At 37.3% G+C, this 22,754-nt stretch overlaps 1 protein-coding gene across 1 annotated transcript in view; it reads right to left on the reverse strand.

Annotated features, from left to right (window-relative positions):
* grin2aa (glutamate receptor, ionotropic, N-methyl D-aspartate 2A, a) overlaps positions 1-15,216 on the reverse strand; it is a 185,695-nt gene extending 170,479 nt beyond the window's left edge. Inside the window, exon 1 of the mRNA XM_073841213.1 lies at positions 14,812-15,216. Within this exon, the coding sequence (XP_073697314.1) occupies positions 14,812-15,216 (405 nt within the window). The remainder of the gene's footprint in view (positions 1-14,811) is intronic.
* Positions 15,217-22,754: the final 7,538 nt, after the last annotated feature.

Consider the following 22,754-nt stretch of genomic DNA (forward strand, 5'->3'; position numbering starts at 1 on the left):
TTTGGCCAAGATACAACTATTTGAATATCTGGAATCTGAGGGTGCACAAAAATCTAAATACTGAGAAAATCGCCTTAAAGTTATCCAAAGGACGTTCTTAGCAATACACATTCTTAATCAAAAATTAGGTTTTTATATATTTACGGTAGGACATATACAAAATATCTTCATGGAACATGATATTTACTTAATATCCTAATGATTTTTGGCATAAAAGAAAAAATTACTATTTTGAACCATACAATGTATTTTTGGCTATTGCTACAAATATACCCGTGCTATACTTAAGACTGGCTTTGTGGTGCAGGGTCACATTTTTCATTTAAATACACCTGAAAGCGGAATAAATGACCTTTACGTATGATTTGTTAGGATAGGATAACATTTGGCCAAGATACAACTATTTGAATATCTGTAATCTGAGGGTGCAAAAAAATCTAAATACTGAGAAAATCGCCTTTAAAGTTGTCCAAATGAAGTCAGCAATACATATTAGTAATCAAAAATTAGGTTTTTATATATTTACGCTAGGACATTTACGAAATATCTTCATGGAACATGATCTTTACATATCTTAATAGCCTTATGATTTTCATCATAAAAGAAAAATGTAACATTTTAACCCTATTTGTTGGCTATTGCTACAAATATACCCTCCATTTTGGGTATAATATTTTTTAACTTCAGGTAGCAGACATGAAAAGAAAATTGGTGAATATATTCAATTTTCTTCTGGTTTAGCTTTACTGAATTTGTCTTGTGGACAGGTACACACAGATGTCACATGAATAGCCATGATGAGCAGCTATTGCCTGGCTAAAGTGAATGACACAAGAACTTTAATTAAAGAGTTTAAGTCACATGACGATAGGCAGAGATTCGGTGACGGCGTTATCCTTACGCACACTTGCTTCTGCCCCGGTTCTTGGCTACGAGCACACAAAATACAGATCAAAGCCGGTCCGGCCGAGCTACGACAGCTGTCTGTACGGGGTGGAAGTCAGCTGGCGTAGAAAAAATTCACAGCTCTGCCCTTGGGCCCACTTTCTATGCACCAAACTCTAGCCCTTTGGGGCAAAACACATGTTTCAAATTGACTTCTGAGGAGTTCAATATGCACCATCCTGGCAATAATCACAGACACTTCCAAGAGAAACTGTGTCACAGAGAGATCTTTGCAGCGCATCTGCTATTTCGAATCTCAATTTAGACATAAAATGGGGCATACGAGTGCCTCTTTTCCCCGATAATCCAATAAATCTCTGAAAATTTGATATTTTACAGCTAAGTGTTCCTTGATCATTCACCTCCTGTGAAGGTAATTGGTTTTGAACCTGTGTTTGTTAAATCCTCTGGTGCGCTTGGACTGCCGCCAGGCTGATGCTGAAAATAAGCCACCTGGTTAAAAAGTAACCCCGGCTTTTCAAAGCCTTTTGATTTGGTTCATTCACTGTCTTTCTGAACAGACTGAGGACTCATAGACATCCGGATGTTTTTTCTTAATATGCTTTAAAATGACTTCTGAAGCCAAATTGAGGGCTGTCTTTGATCATTTTTGCTCAGTATATCAGATATTGGCCAATATTAGAGATTTTGTTACAAATCATGTGAATAGATTATGTTGATATGCGATATATATCATTATAGGATATAATAGCTGTCCAAAAAAATGACATTCTGTCATAATTTACTCCCTTCATGTCATATCAAACCTGTATGAGTTACTTTCTTCTGTGAAACTCATAATTTTCAGTAACAAATTTGAAAACACTGATAATTACACTGTTAAATTAAATATTAAATATTACTCATAATGAATATCCATTTTTCTTGCTTTACATTATAATGGTGTTTTGCCTAAATTCAATTGTAGCATTTAAAACGATTCATTTGAGTTGTCCGTAGGGTGACTTAAGATTGAGCCATTAGTTTTTTTTTTTTTTTTTTTTTTCCTGGGTGGTCCAAATGTATATTTCTTTGACATACGAACATACATAGTCCAGGCTGTCGATTTTTCATTCATTTGACCTACATTGAGGTAAATCTCAAGTGTGAAGCTCATGTTTCCACCTCAGAAACTGAGTAATGTGGGAAGCCGTTATTTATCAGCCACATAATCACTCTTTTCAGCTACAGTGAACAAGCTGCTTCTTTCAAATTCTTTCTCATTCATTCTTCACGCAGCATACTGTAGCGTCTCACAATATTTCTCATGACTACCGAACACTGTCACTCTACCAATGAAGTAAAGTCTTTGACATTTTCCCCTCAATGTTCCGTACATCTTCAAGGCCACTTTATAAACCAGAACGCCTCTACACTTTCCTTTCTAAGGAGGGTTGTCACGACTCGCGCATGCTCCTATGCTGAAAGTCTATGTTTTTTGTTGCGCACAGAAAGCAGTCAAGGTTTCAGAAACAAGAATTTCATCGAATCTAAACCACGGTCTGATGTTTATTCCCCTACATCCCTGACAACTAAGTACAGCTATGTACATTTACATCAGCAAATAGCACTATTTCAAGACCTCGACTGCTGCCTCCAGCATAACAAAAATGCATTTCCCTTCACCTCCTGAGATTAGCGACCTAACTGTGGAAGTCTCTGGAGCTCCGAAAGTCCGCTGCCTCATTTGTCAAAGCTGACCCTGAAAAACTCAGCTGTTTTGTCATTTATCTTTGCTACCTTTGGACCTATTTTTAAGGCATGTCCATGTATTGAGAACGAAGGAACATGGGAAGAAGTAGAACAAAAACTAGTTTACTCTCAAGGCGTGAGACGATTTTAGAAAGGATCATGGGTTCAGGAGAAAAAAAGTACGACAGCACACATTGATGGTCACTGTCCCAAACTAACCATTTTATGCTAATATAGATAAATAGATAGAGCAGATAGATAGATAAATGGCCTGAAACACATATATGGGTTTTTTAGTAAGCAATCAGCTTGTTGAATCCATGACCAAAATTGACCAAGCTTTGATGTCGTTTATTATGAAAACGAAAAGTGGAATATCATTTCATAAATAAAATATATAATTGCTTAAATAAATTATATTGTTTTAGTTGTTACTGCCTTGAGTTATAATTTTGGAATAAATGTAAAATGTTTAAAAACACTAAACTGATGCAATTTGTAATTGGATTTAATAAACAGAATAGCCTAATAATTACATTAATTCAATATAGATTTTTTTTTGTTGCTTATTTGACCAAGAAAATGTGACTGGGACAATTTAATGAAAAGAAAAAATGTGAAAAATGGTACTTTGCCTTCTCATATATACTACATGGTGACACTCTGAAAAGAAAGCAGCCAAAAAATGAACTTAAATTGCTTTAGGCCATTCAGAATTAAGCACAGCGAACCTCCCGTTGAGCACAAAACAGGTCAATATCTTGCTATCGATTAAGATGTTAAGTCTCTGGTAATCAATTATCCAATCAAAATCCTCAAGTAGACGCTTTTGTAATACATTTTGCAATAATGCTGTTTGGATAACCTCTATTAAATCCAGCCTCTAGTGCCTGGAGCAAATGCAGCTCAATGGGAAAAAGGTTTGTTCACAAAAAAGTTTTGTAATGCTTAACAGCTTCAGGAATGAAATGCTTTCTGTCCACAGTTATTCTTTGCCATCTTATTCAGTCTGAAAAGTCACCTTGAATGGTTCTCTATTAACAATTTAACGAAGCCACCATAGGTTTGGTTCAGTACACTATGTATATGTGAGTGTTCTTTTGAATAAGTGGACCTTTTCCAGACTCCAGAGCTGGTTCAACATCCCTTAACATTAATAGCCTGAGCTCTGCAGAGAGAGAACAATGGCACTCAATACCATTCCTTCATCTACCCAGGGATACGCCTTCAATCTTCCTCAAGACTATGCCTTGCTTTTGTGAGCAATTAACAATCTTGTAACTTCCGCTGGGCTATCGGACATAAAAAGTGTTTTTAATGAATGCACGGAGCAGAAAGAAAAATATATTTAATTTATGCCATCCACTTCCATTTTCTGTCTTTGAACACACTTCACTGCATCTGACAAGGAATTGTACCAATACGGAGGAGTGTATTCTGATGTAATTGTGTTCGCTGCATGAGCACTGCAGTGAATCTCTCATCTCGCCTTGGCTGAGGACAAGCAAGTCCAGAAGAATGCTTTATTCATTTTGCAGTCGCATGAAAGCCAAACAGCATGCAAGTGAAGATGCAGCTCTCCTCTGTTTAAAAAATAGTATCAGGTACTAAAAAGTTTGATGCAAAGCATACGTCATTCTTTGGCAGTAAGTAATGGCAATGTCTGAATGCTTGTCGCACTCTGTTTGGAGGCATTTTAGTCTGTGCTTCGGGACTTGGATGATTGTTATTCTACATTTGCACTCCAATCATATTTATTAAAGGGATAGTTCACACAAAATCATTTGCATAACCTCATGTCATTCAAAACCTGACATTACTTTATGACAGTGAATGAGAACTGGAGATACCAAGCACCAAACTTACAAAAAAGACAGCATAAATGTATTCATAAAACTCACTAGTTTCTAAGTAGGGGTCAACCGATAAGTGTTTTTCAGAGCAGATTATTACAGATCTAGCAGACTGTAACCCATAGTTTGAACCAATATGTCTGGTATACAAAATGACAATTATGTCAATATTAACAATAATAAGGGCTCTGACAAAAACTTTTCTTAAACGCTGTTACATTATTTTATCGGCAATAGGTTTTTGAAAATGACTGATACCGATAACCATAAAAATGCCTAACATCAGCAGCGAGCCAACATATAGCAGCTTTGAGCTTCAGGCATCTCGAGTTCGAGTCCCAGCTAGATTACCTTTTCCGATCCCATCCCCTCTCTCTCCCATTCGCTTCCTGTCTCATACATCTTAATTGAAATCATCGACTGACTTCACAAAACCGGTCTAAATGATTAGTTCACAAATTTGACTGATCTGGTCACAGTGATTAACAAATTTAGAAGATTTGTGAATCATCAGAGAATGAAAAATTGGCTTCAGAAGACCTATTTATAAATATATGTTACTTTTGTCATTTTTCAAGCTTAAAAACTCTGGTTCCCATTTATTGTAACTGCATGGACAACTAATGCACTTTTTCCAAAGTAGAGGTCAACGATATGTGTTTTTATGGCCGATACCACTGATTACAAATCAAGTAGACCGATAACCGATATTTTGAACTGATATATATATATGTCTGGTCTTATGTAAAAATTAAGAATAACAAGGGCTATGGCAAAAACTTTCTTTGAATGCTTTTCAATTATTTTATCTGAGTAACTGTTATTTTTGAATAAAGTGATTGGAGCTCATACCATTCAGTGGTACAGTACAGTGTAACCATACAGTGCTCATGCACTGTGTAACACTGTTACAGTGAGAGAGTTAAGCAATCAAATTAACATTGTGTGCCCTTAACCGGGCCAAACAAGAACACTGCAGCAGCCAGAAAAAACATCTGCCTCATGCCTCACCCTTCACAGCTGCACTGACCTGTCTTTAATTAATGAGCCAAGCTTCATAACACAGTGAATTCATTGTCATTTCCAAGCCCGCCCTGTACTTCCAGCCTGTCTTACGTAAGATTACAGTTTGGCGGTTAAGGTCCGCTGTTAGCAAGTGGCCCAATGTGTGATTACACCCTCCAATGGATTTGTCCTTACATAAGAGAGCATATAGCTGTGGGGTCAATCTCTCAGCTAGACCTTTGATGTCTAATAAATGTCAGAGGCTTCATTTACCTCATAATTGATGGTAAATAATTTGCAGCATTTAACGAATGAAACAACAGACGACCAGCCTGTGACCCTAGATTGCTTTGGTGCAAACTACCTTGTCTTCATAACATCCTTCATTAATAGTGACATCAGCAAGTCTGAACCGCAGCGTTTCCAGGGGTCAATGGCACGTTTCCAGCATAGAGTGCAGCTTGCAGCTGCTTGGGAATCCTTCAGCTGCAGGACTGCAGCAAACTTGTTTGCTTCTATTTACCTTATCAAATAAAGATATAATTCTTGAATCAGATATCACAATGAGAGCTCTAGCAAAACCAAATGTGACTCTCCACCACAAGCAGTCTTAAGTAGCACGGTATATTTGTAGCAATAGCCAAAAATGTATTGTATGGCTCAAAATCATTGATTTTTTCCAATTGTATGCCAATTTCCTACCACAAGTATATCAAAACTTAATCTGTGATTAGTAGTATGCATTGCTAAGAACTTAATTTGCACAACTTTAAAGGCAATTTTCTTACTATTTAGATTTTTTTTGCACCCTTAAATTGTATCTCAGTCAAATCAATGGAAGACTTATTTATTCAGCTTTCAATTAAAAAATTGACTCTTATGACTGGTTTTGTGATCCAGGGTCACAAATGAGTCTGAAAAAATAACAATTATAATGATTATAATTTCTAATAACAATTTCGCTTTTAAACAGGCTACCAGAACACTCGCCGTTGGCTGGACAAACGAACAGTCCTGCCCCAAATCTCATGCCATTCGTTGAGCCAATTTTGCTGCATCAACCCACAAATCACTTGCTGAGAAAGGAGGAAATATTTTAACACTGAACAAACACAAACCTTTAAAGGAACACTCCACTTTTTTTGGAAATAGGCTCATTCTCCAACTCCCCCCGAGTTAATAAGTTGATTTTTACCGTTTTGAAATCCATTCAGCCGTTCTCCTGTTCTGGCGATATCACTTTTAGCATAGCTTAGCATAGATCATTGAATCCTATTAGACCAATAGCATCGCGTTCAAAAATGACCAACGAGTTTCCATATTTGTTGTATTTAAAACTTGACTCTTCTGTAGTTATATTGTGTACTAAGACCGGTGGAAATGCAAAGCTGCGAGTTTCTAGGCTGATAAGATTAGGAACTACACTTCCATTCCGGCGTAATAGTCAAGGAAGTTTGCTGCTGTAATATGGACGAAGCAGGCGGAGTATTATCAGAAATGAGTTCCCAGCTAGTTTGGCATTTGCACATGTGCTGCGTGGTATTACTGACCCTGATTCAGCCTTATTACAGCAGCAAACTTCCTTGACTATTACGCCGGAATGGAAGTGTAGTTCCTAATCTTATCAGCCTAGAAACTCGCAGCTTTGCATTTCCACCGGTCTTAGTACACAATATAACTACAGAAGAGTCAAGTTTTAAATACAACAAATATGGAAACTCGTTGGTCATTTTTGAACGTGATGCTACTGGTCTAATAGGATTCAATGATCTATGCTAAGCTATGCTAAAAGTGATATCGCCAGAACAGGAGAACGGCTGAATGGATTTCAAAACGGTAAAACTCAACTTATTAACTCGGGGGGAGTTGGAGAATGAGCCTATTTCCAAAAAAAGTGGAGTGTTCCTTTAAGTAACACTTGCGGTATGCCATATTCCAGTATTTATCAAAATATTATATCAGTTGAATTAATGAAGGCTGTTTTCAGAAACATTCCAAATAACAACTGTTTATGCCTCCAGGAGGGAATAAATGAAAATGCGGCATTAATCTATGAAACTGTAGCTGATTGTTTTCCCATTCAATTCGATTCAATTCAGCCAAGTGCTTCCTGGCTGATTTTATATGGTTTAATTTGCAACAAAAACCCGCTTGGACTCATATTATCACCAGGCTGAGGCCTGTGAGCATCAGAAATAGCTCTACAATTACTTTTAATGGCAAAATAAGGATTAAATGCTGAATTTTTAATGGGCTGTTACTCCACTATTCCTTGTTTTTTTCTGAACACTGGCCTTACATGCAACATAAACAGACCATAAACTGACTAGAACCACTGGCTCTGTAGAATTCAACCCAATAAAGAGATATAGATTTAGAAATGAGCATGTGGAGAAGAAACGGAAAATGTGTTTTCAGTTGTCAGAAAAAATGTACTTTCTACACATTTTCTGAGTAATGTGGTATCAGCCATCTTAAAGGGATAGTTCACCCAAAACTGAAAATCTGTCTCATGTTGTTTAAAACCCGTAAGACCAATGTTTATCTTCAGAGCACAAATTAAGTTATTTTTGATGAAATCCGAGAGCTTTCTGACCATGCATAGACAACCAGACTAAGACTAACACGGAAGGGAACAAATTGTTGTATAAAGTCGCTATTTTTGTTTTCTTTGAGCACAAAAAGTATTCTCGTAGCTGATGTCACATGGACTATTTTAACAATGTTCTTACTACCTTTCTGGGTCTTGGATGTGAAAGTTGTTTTGCTGTATATGCAGGGTCAGAAATGTGTCAGATAATTTGTGTTTTGAAGATGAACAAAGGACTTAAAGATTCAGAACAACATGGGGGTGAGTAATTAATGACATATTTTTCATTTTTTGGTGATTTATACCTTTAACAATGAACACTGTTTGGCAGATACTAACTCTGTTTGGCAGATACTAACTCTGTTTGGCAGATACTAACTCAAAATGTTGAGTTCTCAATTAAGTTCTGTTAAAATCTTGTGTAAATTCAAAAACAAATGAAACAATTGTTGAGATACTGCAAGAATAAAGAACAATAATGCTAATGTACAAACAGTGTCTCAGATAATTTGGTTATTCTTCGTTGGTTTATCAGAAATGTTTGAGTTCATACTGAAATCTTACTCTTGATCAAAGATTGTGATATCTTGGCAAATATGAGCAAAGTGTGACTCATTCCCTAACCATGCGTAGGCTCACATTTATGCGTAATTCTTTGTGAACATTAAGTACAAGCAATGTGCAAGAACATAAAATTACTTTTTTATTCAATTTTAATTAATAAATAAATGCTGGTCTGTTAAACTTAATGTTCATCAACGAATCCTAAAAAATGTCTCATGGTTTCCACAAGAATATTAAGCAGTACTGTTTTCTACACTGATAATAATCTGATCCTGATTTGGTGCTCATTATAATAAAATAATGAGCGGCATATTAGCATTATAGAATGATTTCTAAAGGATCATGTTGAAGACAAATAATGGCTGCTAAAAAGTCAGCTTTGCCATCATGGGAATCGATTCTTTGCAGATGGTCTGAGTGTATATTATGCAAATTACTACCTGCGGGACAGTGCTGAGACCCAGTGTGAGACGTCTTTGAGATCTCTTGTGACGCCCTAAGCGATCAGGCCTATAAATTCTCAATTTGCTCTTTGTATAATCTCACTGCAGTGTAGGAGAAACAACTGAGATTTTAAAGAGATCTCATTTGGGATGTTCCTGTGGGAAGTGCTTCCTTTCATCATTACTCTCCAGCACCGCTGTGCAAAGCCTTATTGCCTTGGAAATAGCGGTTAGCTAATTAAATTCTTTTTCTCGCTGTCCTGTCCATGGGAGCCAGACACACAAGAAAGCACAACTATAATCAAGAGAGTGTCGCAACGCTTGTCCCACGGACATTTGCTGTGATCTGATGAGTTCTGCACCCTTTGTTCAAGCCACCATCTCTGTGATGCTGATAATAGGCAGCAGCCATGTTTAACTCCTCTAGGGTAACATCTAGAGACAATGTGCTGGACACTGAACATCTGTGTGAGGTTTCAGGCACATAAGAGATATCCCATCTACAACTGAAGGGAACAGATATGCATGTCCCTCAACGCTAGTTATGCCATTACACAGCCAAGAAGAGGCTCAGGGGATCAGAACATTAGCATTTGAGGAGATATTTTCAATCTCCGCTGTGTCGCTCTATAATAGTGCATTTATTTTGTTCAGGAGGGTGGCTCAGAACCGTTTCAGATGAATACAACTGGGGCGTTTCATTGGACACACCTGCAAATTGTGCGCATGAGGCTGGATTTGCACTTGCTGAAATCACAACAGTAATGAACACAATGAGGATACACAAAAGCCTCTATTTAGGGGGAATGATAGCACTTTGTTCCCACTAGTAGAAGTGGAAAAGCAATATGGCGCTCTTGAAAAAAAGCTGTGACATCACAATGGCCTCATTGTTGTTAATTAATAATTTAATTGAAAATCTCCACCCTGTGGTGGTTCCCTCATCTACAGCAACAGCAGGTTATTAGTTGTAAGATGGCAGCAAGTTAATTACATTTCATAATTCGTATGTTCGTAAATGCTCTCTTATTAGTGAACAGTAAACATAAGTGCTGCGCTTGTTCACAGCATGTCTTTGGTAATGAATTTTCATATAAACAACATAAAACGTTCCATGGATATGATTCACGGGACCCAATTCAAAGCTATAAAGTATTATAATGTTGGTAGCAAAATGTAACAGATGAAAGGATAGTTCACACAAAATTAAAATTCTGTCATTAATTATTCACCCTCATGTCGTTCCAAACCTGTAAGACCTTTACTCATCTTAGGAACACAAATTAAGATATTTTTGATGAAATTTGAGAATTTCTGACCCTGCATTGACAGCAACGCAACTGACATGTTCAAGGCCCAGAAAGGTAGTAAGGACGTTGCTAAAATAGCACATGTGACATCAGTGGTTCAATCTTAATTTTATGAAGCTACGGCAATACTTTTTTTGTGAAAACAAAAGAAAACGAAAATACGACTTTTTTCAACAATTTCTTCTCACGACAGTTCATGACAGTACCACGCAAATAATGAATGTTTTTTGAAGTTGAACATCAAATCAGCATATTAGAATGATTTCTGAAGGAGCATGTGATACTGAAGCCTGGAGTCATACTGTAGCTTTGCCTTGACAACTGTATTTTTGACTAAACAAATACAGCCTTGGTGAGCATTAGAAACCTTTATACATTACAAATCAAACCGATCCCAAACTTTTGAATACTATAAAATACAGGGTCACAATGTTACTAAACCTATGCAAACGTTTACTACAAAACCAGAGGCCTGATGTTAAAAAGTTTACCAACTCTATACTTTGTGTCAGCTTGCAAATAGTGGGTTGTCTAGAGAATTATAGCAAAAGAGTCTAAACCAGTCTTCTCTAGGGAGTGAAAAATGGGACAGAAGTAAAACTAACATACCTAATAACATTTCAGGATGACTCTTATCGTCTGAAATTATAAGACCGGTCTCAGGCTGATTTTTTAGTCCATCCCTGCACCACGGTGTGCTCTTGCGTGCATTACAAGCTCCTCTGGGGTGACAAGTCCCTCCTCCAAACTGACAGCACTTGAAGGCTATTGGGGGTTGTATCTCATCCAAAAGAGAACATAATGATCAGCAGACTCCCTAAACACCAATTCCACGAACATCTTAAGTGCTCTACATGCCTTAAATGAGGCCACAATAAAAAATAATGGTAGTTGCTTGGAAAAGAAAATTCACCAACATAGTGTCAAATGTAATCTTAGGGATGTAACGGTATTGCGTGGTCTCGCAAAATCACTGTGGTGGTCACATGACGATATGAAACAATAGGTCTTCCGTGCAAAAAGTGTAGTTTTTTAAATATATTTAAACTTCTTATTCTAACATAAAAGGTCTTTAAAGTTGTATTTTGACCCATTGGGCTTTGGCACAGTATTTGTCAAACTAAAACCGAAATCACAATATGGCTTAATCCCTTCATCAAGTCTGTTTTTGCTGCACATTTCAAAGCAAAGCAATCACTTCGTTCAGCCGATTGGCTCATAATCTGGTGTTTTCCACACCTCAGAACGACTCACTTCACATTAGTGGTGCAACGGATCACAAAGCTCACGGTTCGGATCACATCACGGATTTTGAGTCACGGATCGGATCATTTTTCGGATCAGCAAAAAATACACAAAACAAAAAAAAGTTTGTTTTTTTAATAATTTCTGAATGCTTTAAGTACTTCTAATCCATAGCAAAAACTACTAGCTGAACTAATAAAGTCAGTAACAAAACAAAAACAATTACACAAATGACAAGTGTAGATGAATACAACAAAGTTACTAATAAAATCAATAACACTAGTATTCAGCAGCAGAAATGTAATAATTAATTGTAAAATAACTAGTGCTTCTCACTGCAGGTATTTATAGGATGCTGTCTCTTTAAGGCCTAATGCACGTATCTAATACTGGCACGCATCTTTCTCAGCTGTTTCAGTTCACTGAAGACATAAACGACTGTGTTTACCAGAATACAAAAACGGGTATTTAAACATAACTTTGTATGTACTTTAAGAGAAGTTTTGAAGAGGAATCAATCTGTGAATCACGCAGTCTAAATCGCGCGTCTCTCTCTGTCTCTCTCGCTCTCTCTCTCTGTGCGCGTGCTCGCTTGTGTGCGCCAGCGGTAAAAAACAACAACAACAAACATACATAAAAAACAACGCGCGTCTTCTCTTTTGCTGCAGCGGTTTAAACAGTTTGAATGGCTAAATTGGCAAGACAAAACACGTGCGAATTATAAACTTTTTCTATGATGGTTAAACTTAACAGTTAATCCGCGAACCACATGCGTACCGAACCGTGGAGTCCGGTCCGTACGGATCACGGATCACCTACGATCCGTTGCACCCCTACTTCACATATATGTGTTGTGAGTTTAGCGCACTTTGGGACCGTAACGGCCACCGGCTACGCTTTATTTACACTTCCACGCAGTTTCCCAACATTTTATTGGGCAGATGATTACAGCATTTCACTAGGTTTGTAGTGAGACAGTAGTTTTTGCAAGCCTGTTTTCCTTGAAGCTGGATTTTCCATCAAAATAAAAGCTCTACTGCCATTTTTACCAAAATAAAAGCTTAAAGGTGCAATATGAATTGCTGAGAGCTAGTAGTTTAAATAGGTAATGTGACTGCAGACCAAATTCAAAATATCTTCAAGTGTAGAAATAAGGAAAGAAGCATTGTAATTTCCCTACTGTAGTAAAGCAAAAAATACCTATGGAATATCCATTTTCATTTATTTTACAGCGCAACTGTTTTACAATATAGTGTATGGCTATTACTGTTATGGGAATAAAAATAATAATAAAGTATCACTATTATTACATTTTAATTTGTTTGTCTTCCTAAAACACCAGTGTGAATGTAATTTAGACTGAGACAGTATACCACAACTGAAAAGAGGGTTGAGTCAATTCACTGACTTTTCTCTGACTTAAGAACATGGAGCTTGTAATTTTGAACTCTCAAAGTGCATTATACAGAAGAATTTAACTTTAAAATGTACAAAATGGTACAAAATAAATATTGTACCACGGACTTCATAATGTTGAGGTATTATCATACCGTGAGATTTTGATATTGTTACCTATCTTCTACCTAGTGTGTTGAATCATCTGAAAGGCTCTTCATAACAGTGTCAAAGATAGAAAAGACCTCAGTTTGAACCACAGTGTGCAATCTACTGGGAATCTATTAGGAGTATATAAATGGATAAGCACTTTAGAATTTATATATCCACTTTGGAAAGACAAATCACAGCATTTCTCTGTCAGTGATGCAGGAGAAAAAGAAGTAAATTGCCTACATGGCCGTCTCCATTGTATGTTGCCTCTCTTGGCACCTGCGTATATTAAATGACAATCATGTGTCTTAAATCAATTGCTTCAGGCTGAAGATATATGGGAAAGCAACCCAAAAACGTCAATAAGACAGTCAGTTGATCTTTGGCCGTAACTAGCCGTGAGCGTGCCTGCGCATTGGCCGCATTCAGTGGGAGGCAGCACTTTAGATATAAAACAAAGGATCCCCTGACACATGCCAATGATCCCTGTGTTTATTGGACTCAAATCCTGCTGCATGGGCACTAAATGAAGTAAGACCTGCCCAGCAGCCCAACATTAATTACCACATGTATGCTTTCCTGTCTCCTGAAGAATGAAAAAGCCATGAGCTGCCATTAATTTCACCTTGTCTCTTCTAACTTGTTAAAGAAACGCAACATTTAGGCCATTTAAAACGCACACAAAATTATAAATAAGGCATATTTGAAGAACTGTAGCGTATAGGGATTTCATAACACTACCATGACATAGATGTATGTAAACCATGCAAAGCTCACACCAACATGTCACTGGTAGTACATACTCACATCCTAGTAACACACAGTTTAAAATGTATGCACATGATGTATTATTCAACAAAAGAAGACGCAAAGGTCCTCGTGAGTTAAAACAGTGCAGACATTTATCTCCTTAAGGATCAACACAGAGTGCTTTAGGATGACTTAATGTACCGCTGAAGAAAATCTCCTGAGAATAAGCTTTCAAACCGTTGCTTCATTTGATACAGCGACATCCTGAGATGAAAAGCGAGTAAACACATTTAAATGCAGCAGCGACTGCTCATGAGAAACAGGATTATTATATAAACTCAATGCAAGATTTTATAGGGAGCGGGGATTCAGATGTGCGGTTAGTGGTCGGTAATGAAAATGGAACAAAGTCAACAGAGTGGCAAATTATCACCTCTCGAAGTTTACCTTCTCATATCTGATATTGAGTTTTTTTCCCCCTTTTTGCTGTTCAAATGAAGTGAGTGTTGCATAATGACAGCTGTGATGGAAATTAGGATGATTCAGTATAAAGAGATATTTGTTATCGGGTTCAGTAAAGTGATTACTCCAGCTTTTTCTGATGGAGCATATGTCGTGAAATAACTCCATATGGTAATTCGTCAGGGGAACAGTTAAGGCACGAGTGCATGTTGCACTAATGACATTTTTTTACATCATTGTCATTACCAAACCACATTAAGAGTGCACACTGAACTCATTTTGTGATCTCAATAATATTTCGAGCTCATCTTTTGCTCCAGATCTGGAGTAAACGAGTTTGAAAAGCTCAAGTAGAGCACTTTAATATTCAGTAATGTACCCTGCTTGGCATATTACCGACTGACCTTATCCGCCATGATCATGGACGAGCCGCCATGGATCCCCAGAATGGGTATCAAAGTCTGAGAGGAAATAAAATCCAAAATCTGGGCGATGGCTTCCTGGTCCGTGCCGTCCCCAAACACCACCCCGTGGATTTTAGTCCCGGACATGAGATCGCACACATGGGTGATGATGCTTTTGGGGTCTGTTTCATTCACCAGCAGGGTCACCACGTTGACGTCAATAGGGTCATCTTTGCTCCACAGAGCCCGTATATCTCTATCGGAGATGTAGCGTGTTTGACCCAGGATCACGGCAATGTTCAGTATGGGCACTTTCTCTGCCGCATGTGAGGTGTTGATGAGGGTAAGGAGAGCTGGAAGAGTCAGAAGAACCAACCTGGAAAACCCCATAGTGCTCGACTTCATTCCCTGCAGAACAAAAACACAAACATAATAGAGGTTATTTGTGATATAATGCATTTAGAGGTTTATGAAATACATCAAGGAGAAGAAAACTTAATGACATATTGACTCCACATAACTAAATCTTATGCAACGTTCCAAAATAATTATTTTAGTGCAGAATTACACTCCCTAAAACACTTATTCAATAGCAAATACATTTTTTATGCAACCCAGCGGAGTTACACAACGATGGCGAGAGGCGCAGGATTTTATAATCTCATTTTGGAATTTAGGCAATGAATAGCCAGCAATGAGCAAATGATGAATATTACATGTGACACTGGATCTGAGCAGCAAGCAGGGCAGAAGAGAGTGGAGCTGACATCATCACATGAAGAGTCTTGGACCGACTGAGCGGAGGATGCTCACAGGCCCTCCGCTACTGTGGCCAGCATGTATATGCAAACAGATGCATTGTAAAGGAAGGCACAAAACTGCAGAGAAACAACATATGGTGCAGAGGCTGTTGGAGCATGCGATGCTTGTGAAGAATAATGCATCATATCGGCATTATTAAAGACAAATGAATGGGAGCTAGACTAAGCACAGTTTCGGCTGATAGGAATTCAGTAGAGCAAGCAATGAATGGTTGATTTGTTTCATTGCAGTTGAGCAGAGATTGGTGAAAATATCATACTTTGTGTGATTGGATCTAAGACTCGAAGTTGCATTTTTGTTGCATTTTTGCAGATATGCATTTAGAATAGATGCTTATATGTGACCCTGGACCACAAAACCAGTCTTAAGTAGCACGGGTATATTTGTAGCAATAGTCAAAAAAACATTATATGGGTCAAAATTATCAATTTTACTTTTATGCCAAAAATCATAAAGGAGTATTACATGAAGATCATGTTCTGTGAAATATTTTGTAAATTTCCTACTGTAAATATATCAAAACTTAATTTTTGATTAGTAATATGCATTGCTAAGATATTCATTTGGACAACTTTATAGGTGATTATCTCAAATTTTTTGAAAATTTTTATATAGCTGTATCTCGGTCAACTATTTTGTCCTATTCTAACAAACTAAAAATCATTGGAAAGCTTATTTATTCAGCTTTCAGATGATGTATAAATCTAATTTTCAATGGCTGGTTTTGTGATCCAGGGTCACATATTTATCTTTACAGTATATACAGATGTTTTAATATAATATAGCACAACATGCTTGTTTTTATGTCTTTAAAACTATGTTACTATGTACATGACATTTTGTCCAACACAGATACTGTGCCATCATGTTTTTGAGCAATTGCAAAGATTTGCAGTGTTCACACTCTGAACCTACTGGAAAATAAATAAATAAATAAATAAATCCTCACATGAATTTTGAACCATGTGACAAACATTAATGAATGTGGAGCTGATGTTGCATGCACTTTGGCTGGAGGCCAGGTCTTTTGACAATCACATTTTACATTTATATGATCTTTTATTTTAGTGTAATTAATTAAAGAGAGAGAGCCCAAGAGAGAAAGAGCATAATTTATGAAAATGTATCTGTTTGCGTGAATAAAACTGGCCTCATTTGTTATTTCAGGCAAATGCGATATCAGTGTTCTTACAACGTGACAGAGATCTTAACATGGGAAATATATCTAGATGAATATTCCTTCTGATACCTCATTAATTTCCTCAAAACGACCATTATGCAAGTGCGCCCCCTATTGACGCGTCGCGTTTTGCGTTCTCAGCTGGAACCTCAGTACGCTGTAGGATACTATAATATTCAAAGAAAAAAATACGCATGAGAACTTTACAACCGAAGCAACTATGAAGGTCGAGCATATTCATTTTGACAGGATAGAAGCAGCATTGACAATCCAGCTGTTTAATGAGCAATAACATCATCGTCATGTTTAGTAAAGTAAAGTAGGCTAGCCTGATATTTGAAGTTGGATGAACAACTCGACCAAAATCCGCATTCATCTGTTACATATCAAAGCAAGCACAGGCGAGTCCTCTATCACGCAAAACCTCTTCAAATTACACGTTTATCCTTATCTGCTCTTTTTGGTTTTTATTTGGTCTCGTTCGTTAGCAAATTCCCTCGTTTTATCCAGCAAACGCGAAGCGCACTCCTGAGGGAAATGAAAATCTAAAGATTTGGTGCTCACATGATCATGACACGAGTTTCTTTACACGTAAAACAAGAGCGTGTTGTTGGCCATAACTCGATAAAACACAACTTACTGTTTAAAAGCCTTACATCCTAACATTAGGAAGTATCAAATCCCGTTTTCTTCCGTTTATGCCTCTGTTTTAGGACCGCGCATCCCTAATGATGCAGGAAAAGCCGCGTTTTCCTGCATCAAATTAATTTCAGTGTAACTGAATGGTATGGAGTGGTCTTTAAAACGTTCATTCTCCAATGTCCTTTAAGAGACCAAACGATTCGATTTTTAACAACGACAGAGAGAAACAATAATACTCACAGCATCCCTCTTCCACAAAGCTCCAAAGATGTTGAATGGGATGACATTGCAACAGTCCTCCTCTCAGCAGCCAGGTTGGAAATATGGATAATTATTCCCACCGACGAATCCTTCAAGTTCAACCACAGAAGCATATGAATCAAATTAATCCAGTGGTTTGCATGTTTATGAATTATCCATGACTCTTCCTCGGCAAACAGAACCGCGACACTCGCACGTTGGTTGGTAACTGAATCCGCAAGAAATTGGGACTGGATCTGCAAGCAGGACCACAGGACAGTCTCACAGTCCTCTTTCCCCACAGCCTCTCTGGAACTGAGGGATGCCGTCAGTAACACATCCTTAAGGTGAAAATGAGAATTACACCCTGTTTCAGAGCAAGGCACCCCTAAGAAGAAAACAGTTTTCAGTACAACGGTCTTCAAATCTTGTGAGTTGGTTTTAAACACAGCAGTGTTTAATAGTCATGCCAGCCGTCACTTGACGTAGCCATCACATAATCGGAAAAGTTATAATAGACAACATACTCATAAACTCACTGGGTGTGTATTATTATTGTATTACCTCGATTGGGTTTTGTAGAGCTTTCACCTGTCGCGGCGTGATTCCTCTGCTTTTTCGGTGATCTGAATCATTTCGGTGAGGGATTGCCTCTCGGTGACGTATGAGCGTTTGAAAATCCAGAGCCAAACTTCACTGCGGAAACCACTGAGCTCATCATTCCCATGTACAGTGAGCGCTGCTCGGACATCAGGGGCTCTTCAGCGCAGATGCTGCTGTCTCACGCACATCTCTCACGGTGTTCTCATCTGACCGTTCATAACGTGCTCGATTCGATTCGTTTCTGCAGCATATGTTCACCAGTACTTTCTTACATGAGATCAGGGAACCTCGAGCGTTTCATCTCAGCTCGTTCATACCGCATATAACCGATCAGAGTGGTTCGATACGCACTTATGCGTTTATCCTCACGTTTTCTCATCTAGTTGCATACATCCAAAACAAATCCTTTTAAGGTAGAAAGAAAGATGGGTCAGATTGTCAGAACCTTAATTAACTGATAGTTACAGATAAATACACTTTGAGTCAAAAGTTTTTGAACAGCAAGATTTAAGTCTCTTCTGCTCACCAAGCTTGTATTTATTTGATCAAAAATACAGCAAAAACAGAAATATTGTGAAATGTTTGTTACTGTTTAAACTAACTGCTGTCTATTTGAATATATCTTAAAATGTAATTTATTGCTGTGATCAAAGCTGAATTTTCAGTATCATCACTGCAGTCTTAAAGGGGTAGTTCACTTTCAGAACAAAAATGTACAGATAATGTACTCACCCCCTTGTCATCCAAGATGTTCATGCCTTTCTTTCTTCAGTCGTGAGGAAATTATGTTTTTTGAGGAAAACATTTCAGGATTTCTCTCCATATAATAGACTTATATGGTGCTCCCGAGTTTGAACTTCCAAAATGCGGCTTCAAAGGGCGCTAAACGATCACAGCCGAGGAAAGAAGGGTCAAAACAGGAGCAAAACATTAACCTCAAATGCTTGTCTTGTCTACTCTGTGTACAGATTAAAAAGTATATAAACTGTAAATGTTTTTAGAAAATAACTGATCGTTTCACTAGATAAGACCCTTCTTCCTCATCTGGGATCATTTAGAGCCTTTTTAAGCTGCATTTTGGAAGTTCAAACTTGGGGGCACCATAGAAGTCTATTATATGGAGAGAAATCCTGAAATGTTTTCCTCAAAAAACATCATTTCTTTACAACTGAAGAAAGAGAGACATGAACATCTTGGATGACAAGGGAGTGAGCACATTATCTGTACATTTTTGTTCTGAAAGTGAACTACTCCTTTAAGTGTCACATGGTTGAGTACATTTTCAGGATACTTTGATCAATAGAAAGATCCAAAGATCAGCATTTTTCTTAAATAAAAAGGATGCTTTAAATTGATGAAAAGATGTTTATAATGTTACAAAAGATTTCTATTTCAGATAAATGCTGTTCTTCTGAACTTTCTATTCTTCAAAGAAACCTGAAAAAAAATCTACTGAGCTGTTTTCAACATAATAATAATAAAAATAAATGTTTTTTGAGCAGCAAATCAGAATATGATAATGATTTCTGAAGGATCATGTGACTGGAGTAAAAATGCAAAAAAGTTCAGCTTTGAAATCAGTAGTAAATCACATTTTTATAATATATTTAAATAGAAACAGTTATTTTAATTAATTAATATCACATTTTTACTGTTTTTGCTGTATTTTGGATCAAATAAATGCAGGCTTGGTGAGCAGAAAAATCTTCTTCAAAAAGCATTAAAATCTTACTGTTCAAAAACTTTTGACTGGCAGTGTAGGTAGATAATGTTCCATAAAATTACAACATAACACATTTCTAAAAGTACAGTAATAGCAAAACAACTAGTTTCTAGATGTGGCTTCTAAATGTGATTATGAAGATGGAAGAAAAAATGGTTCTTGACTATATTTCATGATTGCTTTTTCTTAACAGCAGATGCTCCCTTCAAGAGATGCACTCAAACAGCACCATATGAGGATATGCTACCTCTCTATTTTACCATCATAACCCTTTCTGAATCATTTCAATAAATGTGACTTGGATGGTATATTTGATCCAAACTACGCATTCAAAACACAGGCATGAGTCATAGGAAAGCTCTTTTTGTGATGTCACCATGTTCTGTGGGAAGGACTCAAGCTTATTGAAGACTCTCAGAGTCAGAGCACTTGGTAGACCTCCAGCCCCCAGCTCCCATTATCCTCTTGGACAGAAGGAACTCGCCATTTTCTCATTTTCTGCAGTCACGATGAACATTATTTACCTATTAGCAGACCACTTCAAACAGCAGGTGCAGAACGTGGCTGATGCTTTACATCTCAAAGGAGAACACATTTCTCCTCCACGCTCATGTGAAGTTCTTAGCTGATGCTGTTTTTAACACATCTGCAAATGTTTCTATTTTAGCACTGCACACTCTTAAAAAAGGTTCCAAAAGGGTGTTTTTACAGTGGTGCCATAGAAGAACTTTTTTTAATTCCCCAAAGAACATTTCAGCGATCAGTTCTTAAACGAACCAATTTGAAGAACATTTTAAAAATCTTTAACGTAATCTGCATTTGAAAGGATGTTCTGGATGTTCAAGGTTCTTCATGGAACCATCGATGGCAATAAAGAAACTTAATTTTTAAGAGTATATATGTCAAACTGAAAAAAAGGAAAGAAAACATCCCAAAATGTGAGTAACCAAGTCTGTTTGGTCTGTTCAATTCAACCATCACACTGGCCCTTATTTTCTGTACAATGTCTGCACCCAAACTCATGTTTAGTTTTAAAAAAGCAATTGTTCACGCTCAAACTACAGCTCTTGCTTTTCCCTGAGGGGTTTGTATTTCAGCTTAATTCTGTGGTGCTGGGTATAGAGTCATGCATGAATGCAGGGAAGTGGTATCTTTGAGTAGTAATGCAAAGTGAATGCCTGCAATACAAAGAAAATGTGAGCTGTTACATCAAGACTGTGCAACCAAAGATTAGGTAACAAAACTCAAATGAAGCTTGCTTGGAGAGATGCACAGGACTCCTCCTAACCTAACCCTTAAAGCTCACTATCAAAAGGCTAAGGAGATAGTTAATTAAAGGGATAGTTCTCCCAAACCTGTTTGAGTTTCTTTCTTCTGTTCTACACAAAAGAAGATATTTTGAAGAATGTTGAGAACTAAACAGTTGGCGGTAGCCATTGACGTCTATAATCTATAGTCTATAGTTACTAACATTTTTCAAAACATCTCCTCTTGTGTCGAACAGAAGAAAGAAACGCGCACAGGTATGGAATGACATGAGGGTGAGTAAATGATGGCAGACTTTTCATTTTTAGGTGAACTGTCTTTTTGATTTATAACAGCATGCGCATATGCAACTACACAAAGTGTAGTTTTAGAATCATTAAACAGAAACATTATACTCTTCCGCACAGCGGCATAGCAGAGTATTTATTTCCTGCACCCCACTAAGTGGAAGGTTCAGTGTGAAACACTAATGCCTGTATTAGTGCCCCTGGGTGTACCTGAGCCATAATATTTTATATCTCAATCAAAGATGTGGTAAATCGGGTATTTTTAGACGGGGAAACATTTAATTATGTTTGCGAGCAACCCTCTGGCTGTCAAATGTGTGCGTGGTACTGCGCTGACAGCATCCCTATGGGACACAGTCTAGAGCCTGCAAAAACATCTCCAACCGCAGGGTGGCGTTTTATCCTTAAGGGGGGCATTGAATTGAGTTAATGGCAATGTTTTATAAGCTTTTGTAGCAGGCCTACGCAATTTGTTACGTGTCTGATCAAACTGAGGAGAGCAGTTAATGTAGATTAAAATCAGGCAGCTAAGCAATTTAGAGGAAAAATAAGAGACGACCTTCATTACTCTAAACTAGACCCCTTTAGTTGAGTAAAACCTATAAATAAATAAGCAGAAAATGGTAGAAAGAGATATGGGAGTGAAGAAAAGAAAAAAAAAACTTTTCACTGCTAGTGAAGGTCCACGGTCGTTTTGAACAATTTGTTTCAACGAACCGGTTCAAAGAACCGACTCAGTGATTCTTTTCAGTCAGAACGCGTCATTACGCAATATTTATGTCTTATACAAATAATGTTCAGATGTAAAATAATAATTATTAATTATAATTAAATGAATGAATAAATAAGTTCCATTGCAAAATACAACGTTAAAACAGCATTATTGTATAAACTAAATGTACACTACACTATTAAAAATAAAGGTGCTTAAAAGGTTCTTCACAGCGATGCCATAGAAGAATTATTTTTGGTTCCACAAAGAACCATTCAGTCAAAGGTTCTTTAAAGAACCATCTCTTTCTTAAATTTTTATAAACTAAAGAACCTTCTTTCGCCAAAAAGAACCTTTTGTGAAACAGAAAGGTTCTTCAGATATTAAAGGCTCTTTATGGAACCATTTAGACAAAAAAATGGCATCTTGAAGCACCTTTATTTTTAAGAGTGTACCAGTCAAAAGTTT

This window comes from Garra rufa, chromosome 1, assembly GCF_049309525.1.
Source record: "Garra rufa chromosome 1, GarRuf1.0, whole genome shotgun sequence".
NCBI classification, from domain to species: domain Eukaryota; kingdom Metazoa; phylum Chordata; class Actinopteri; order Cypriniformes; family Cyprinidae; genus Garra; species Garra rufa.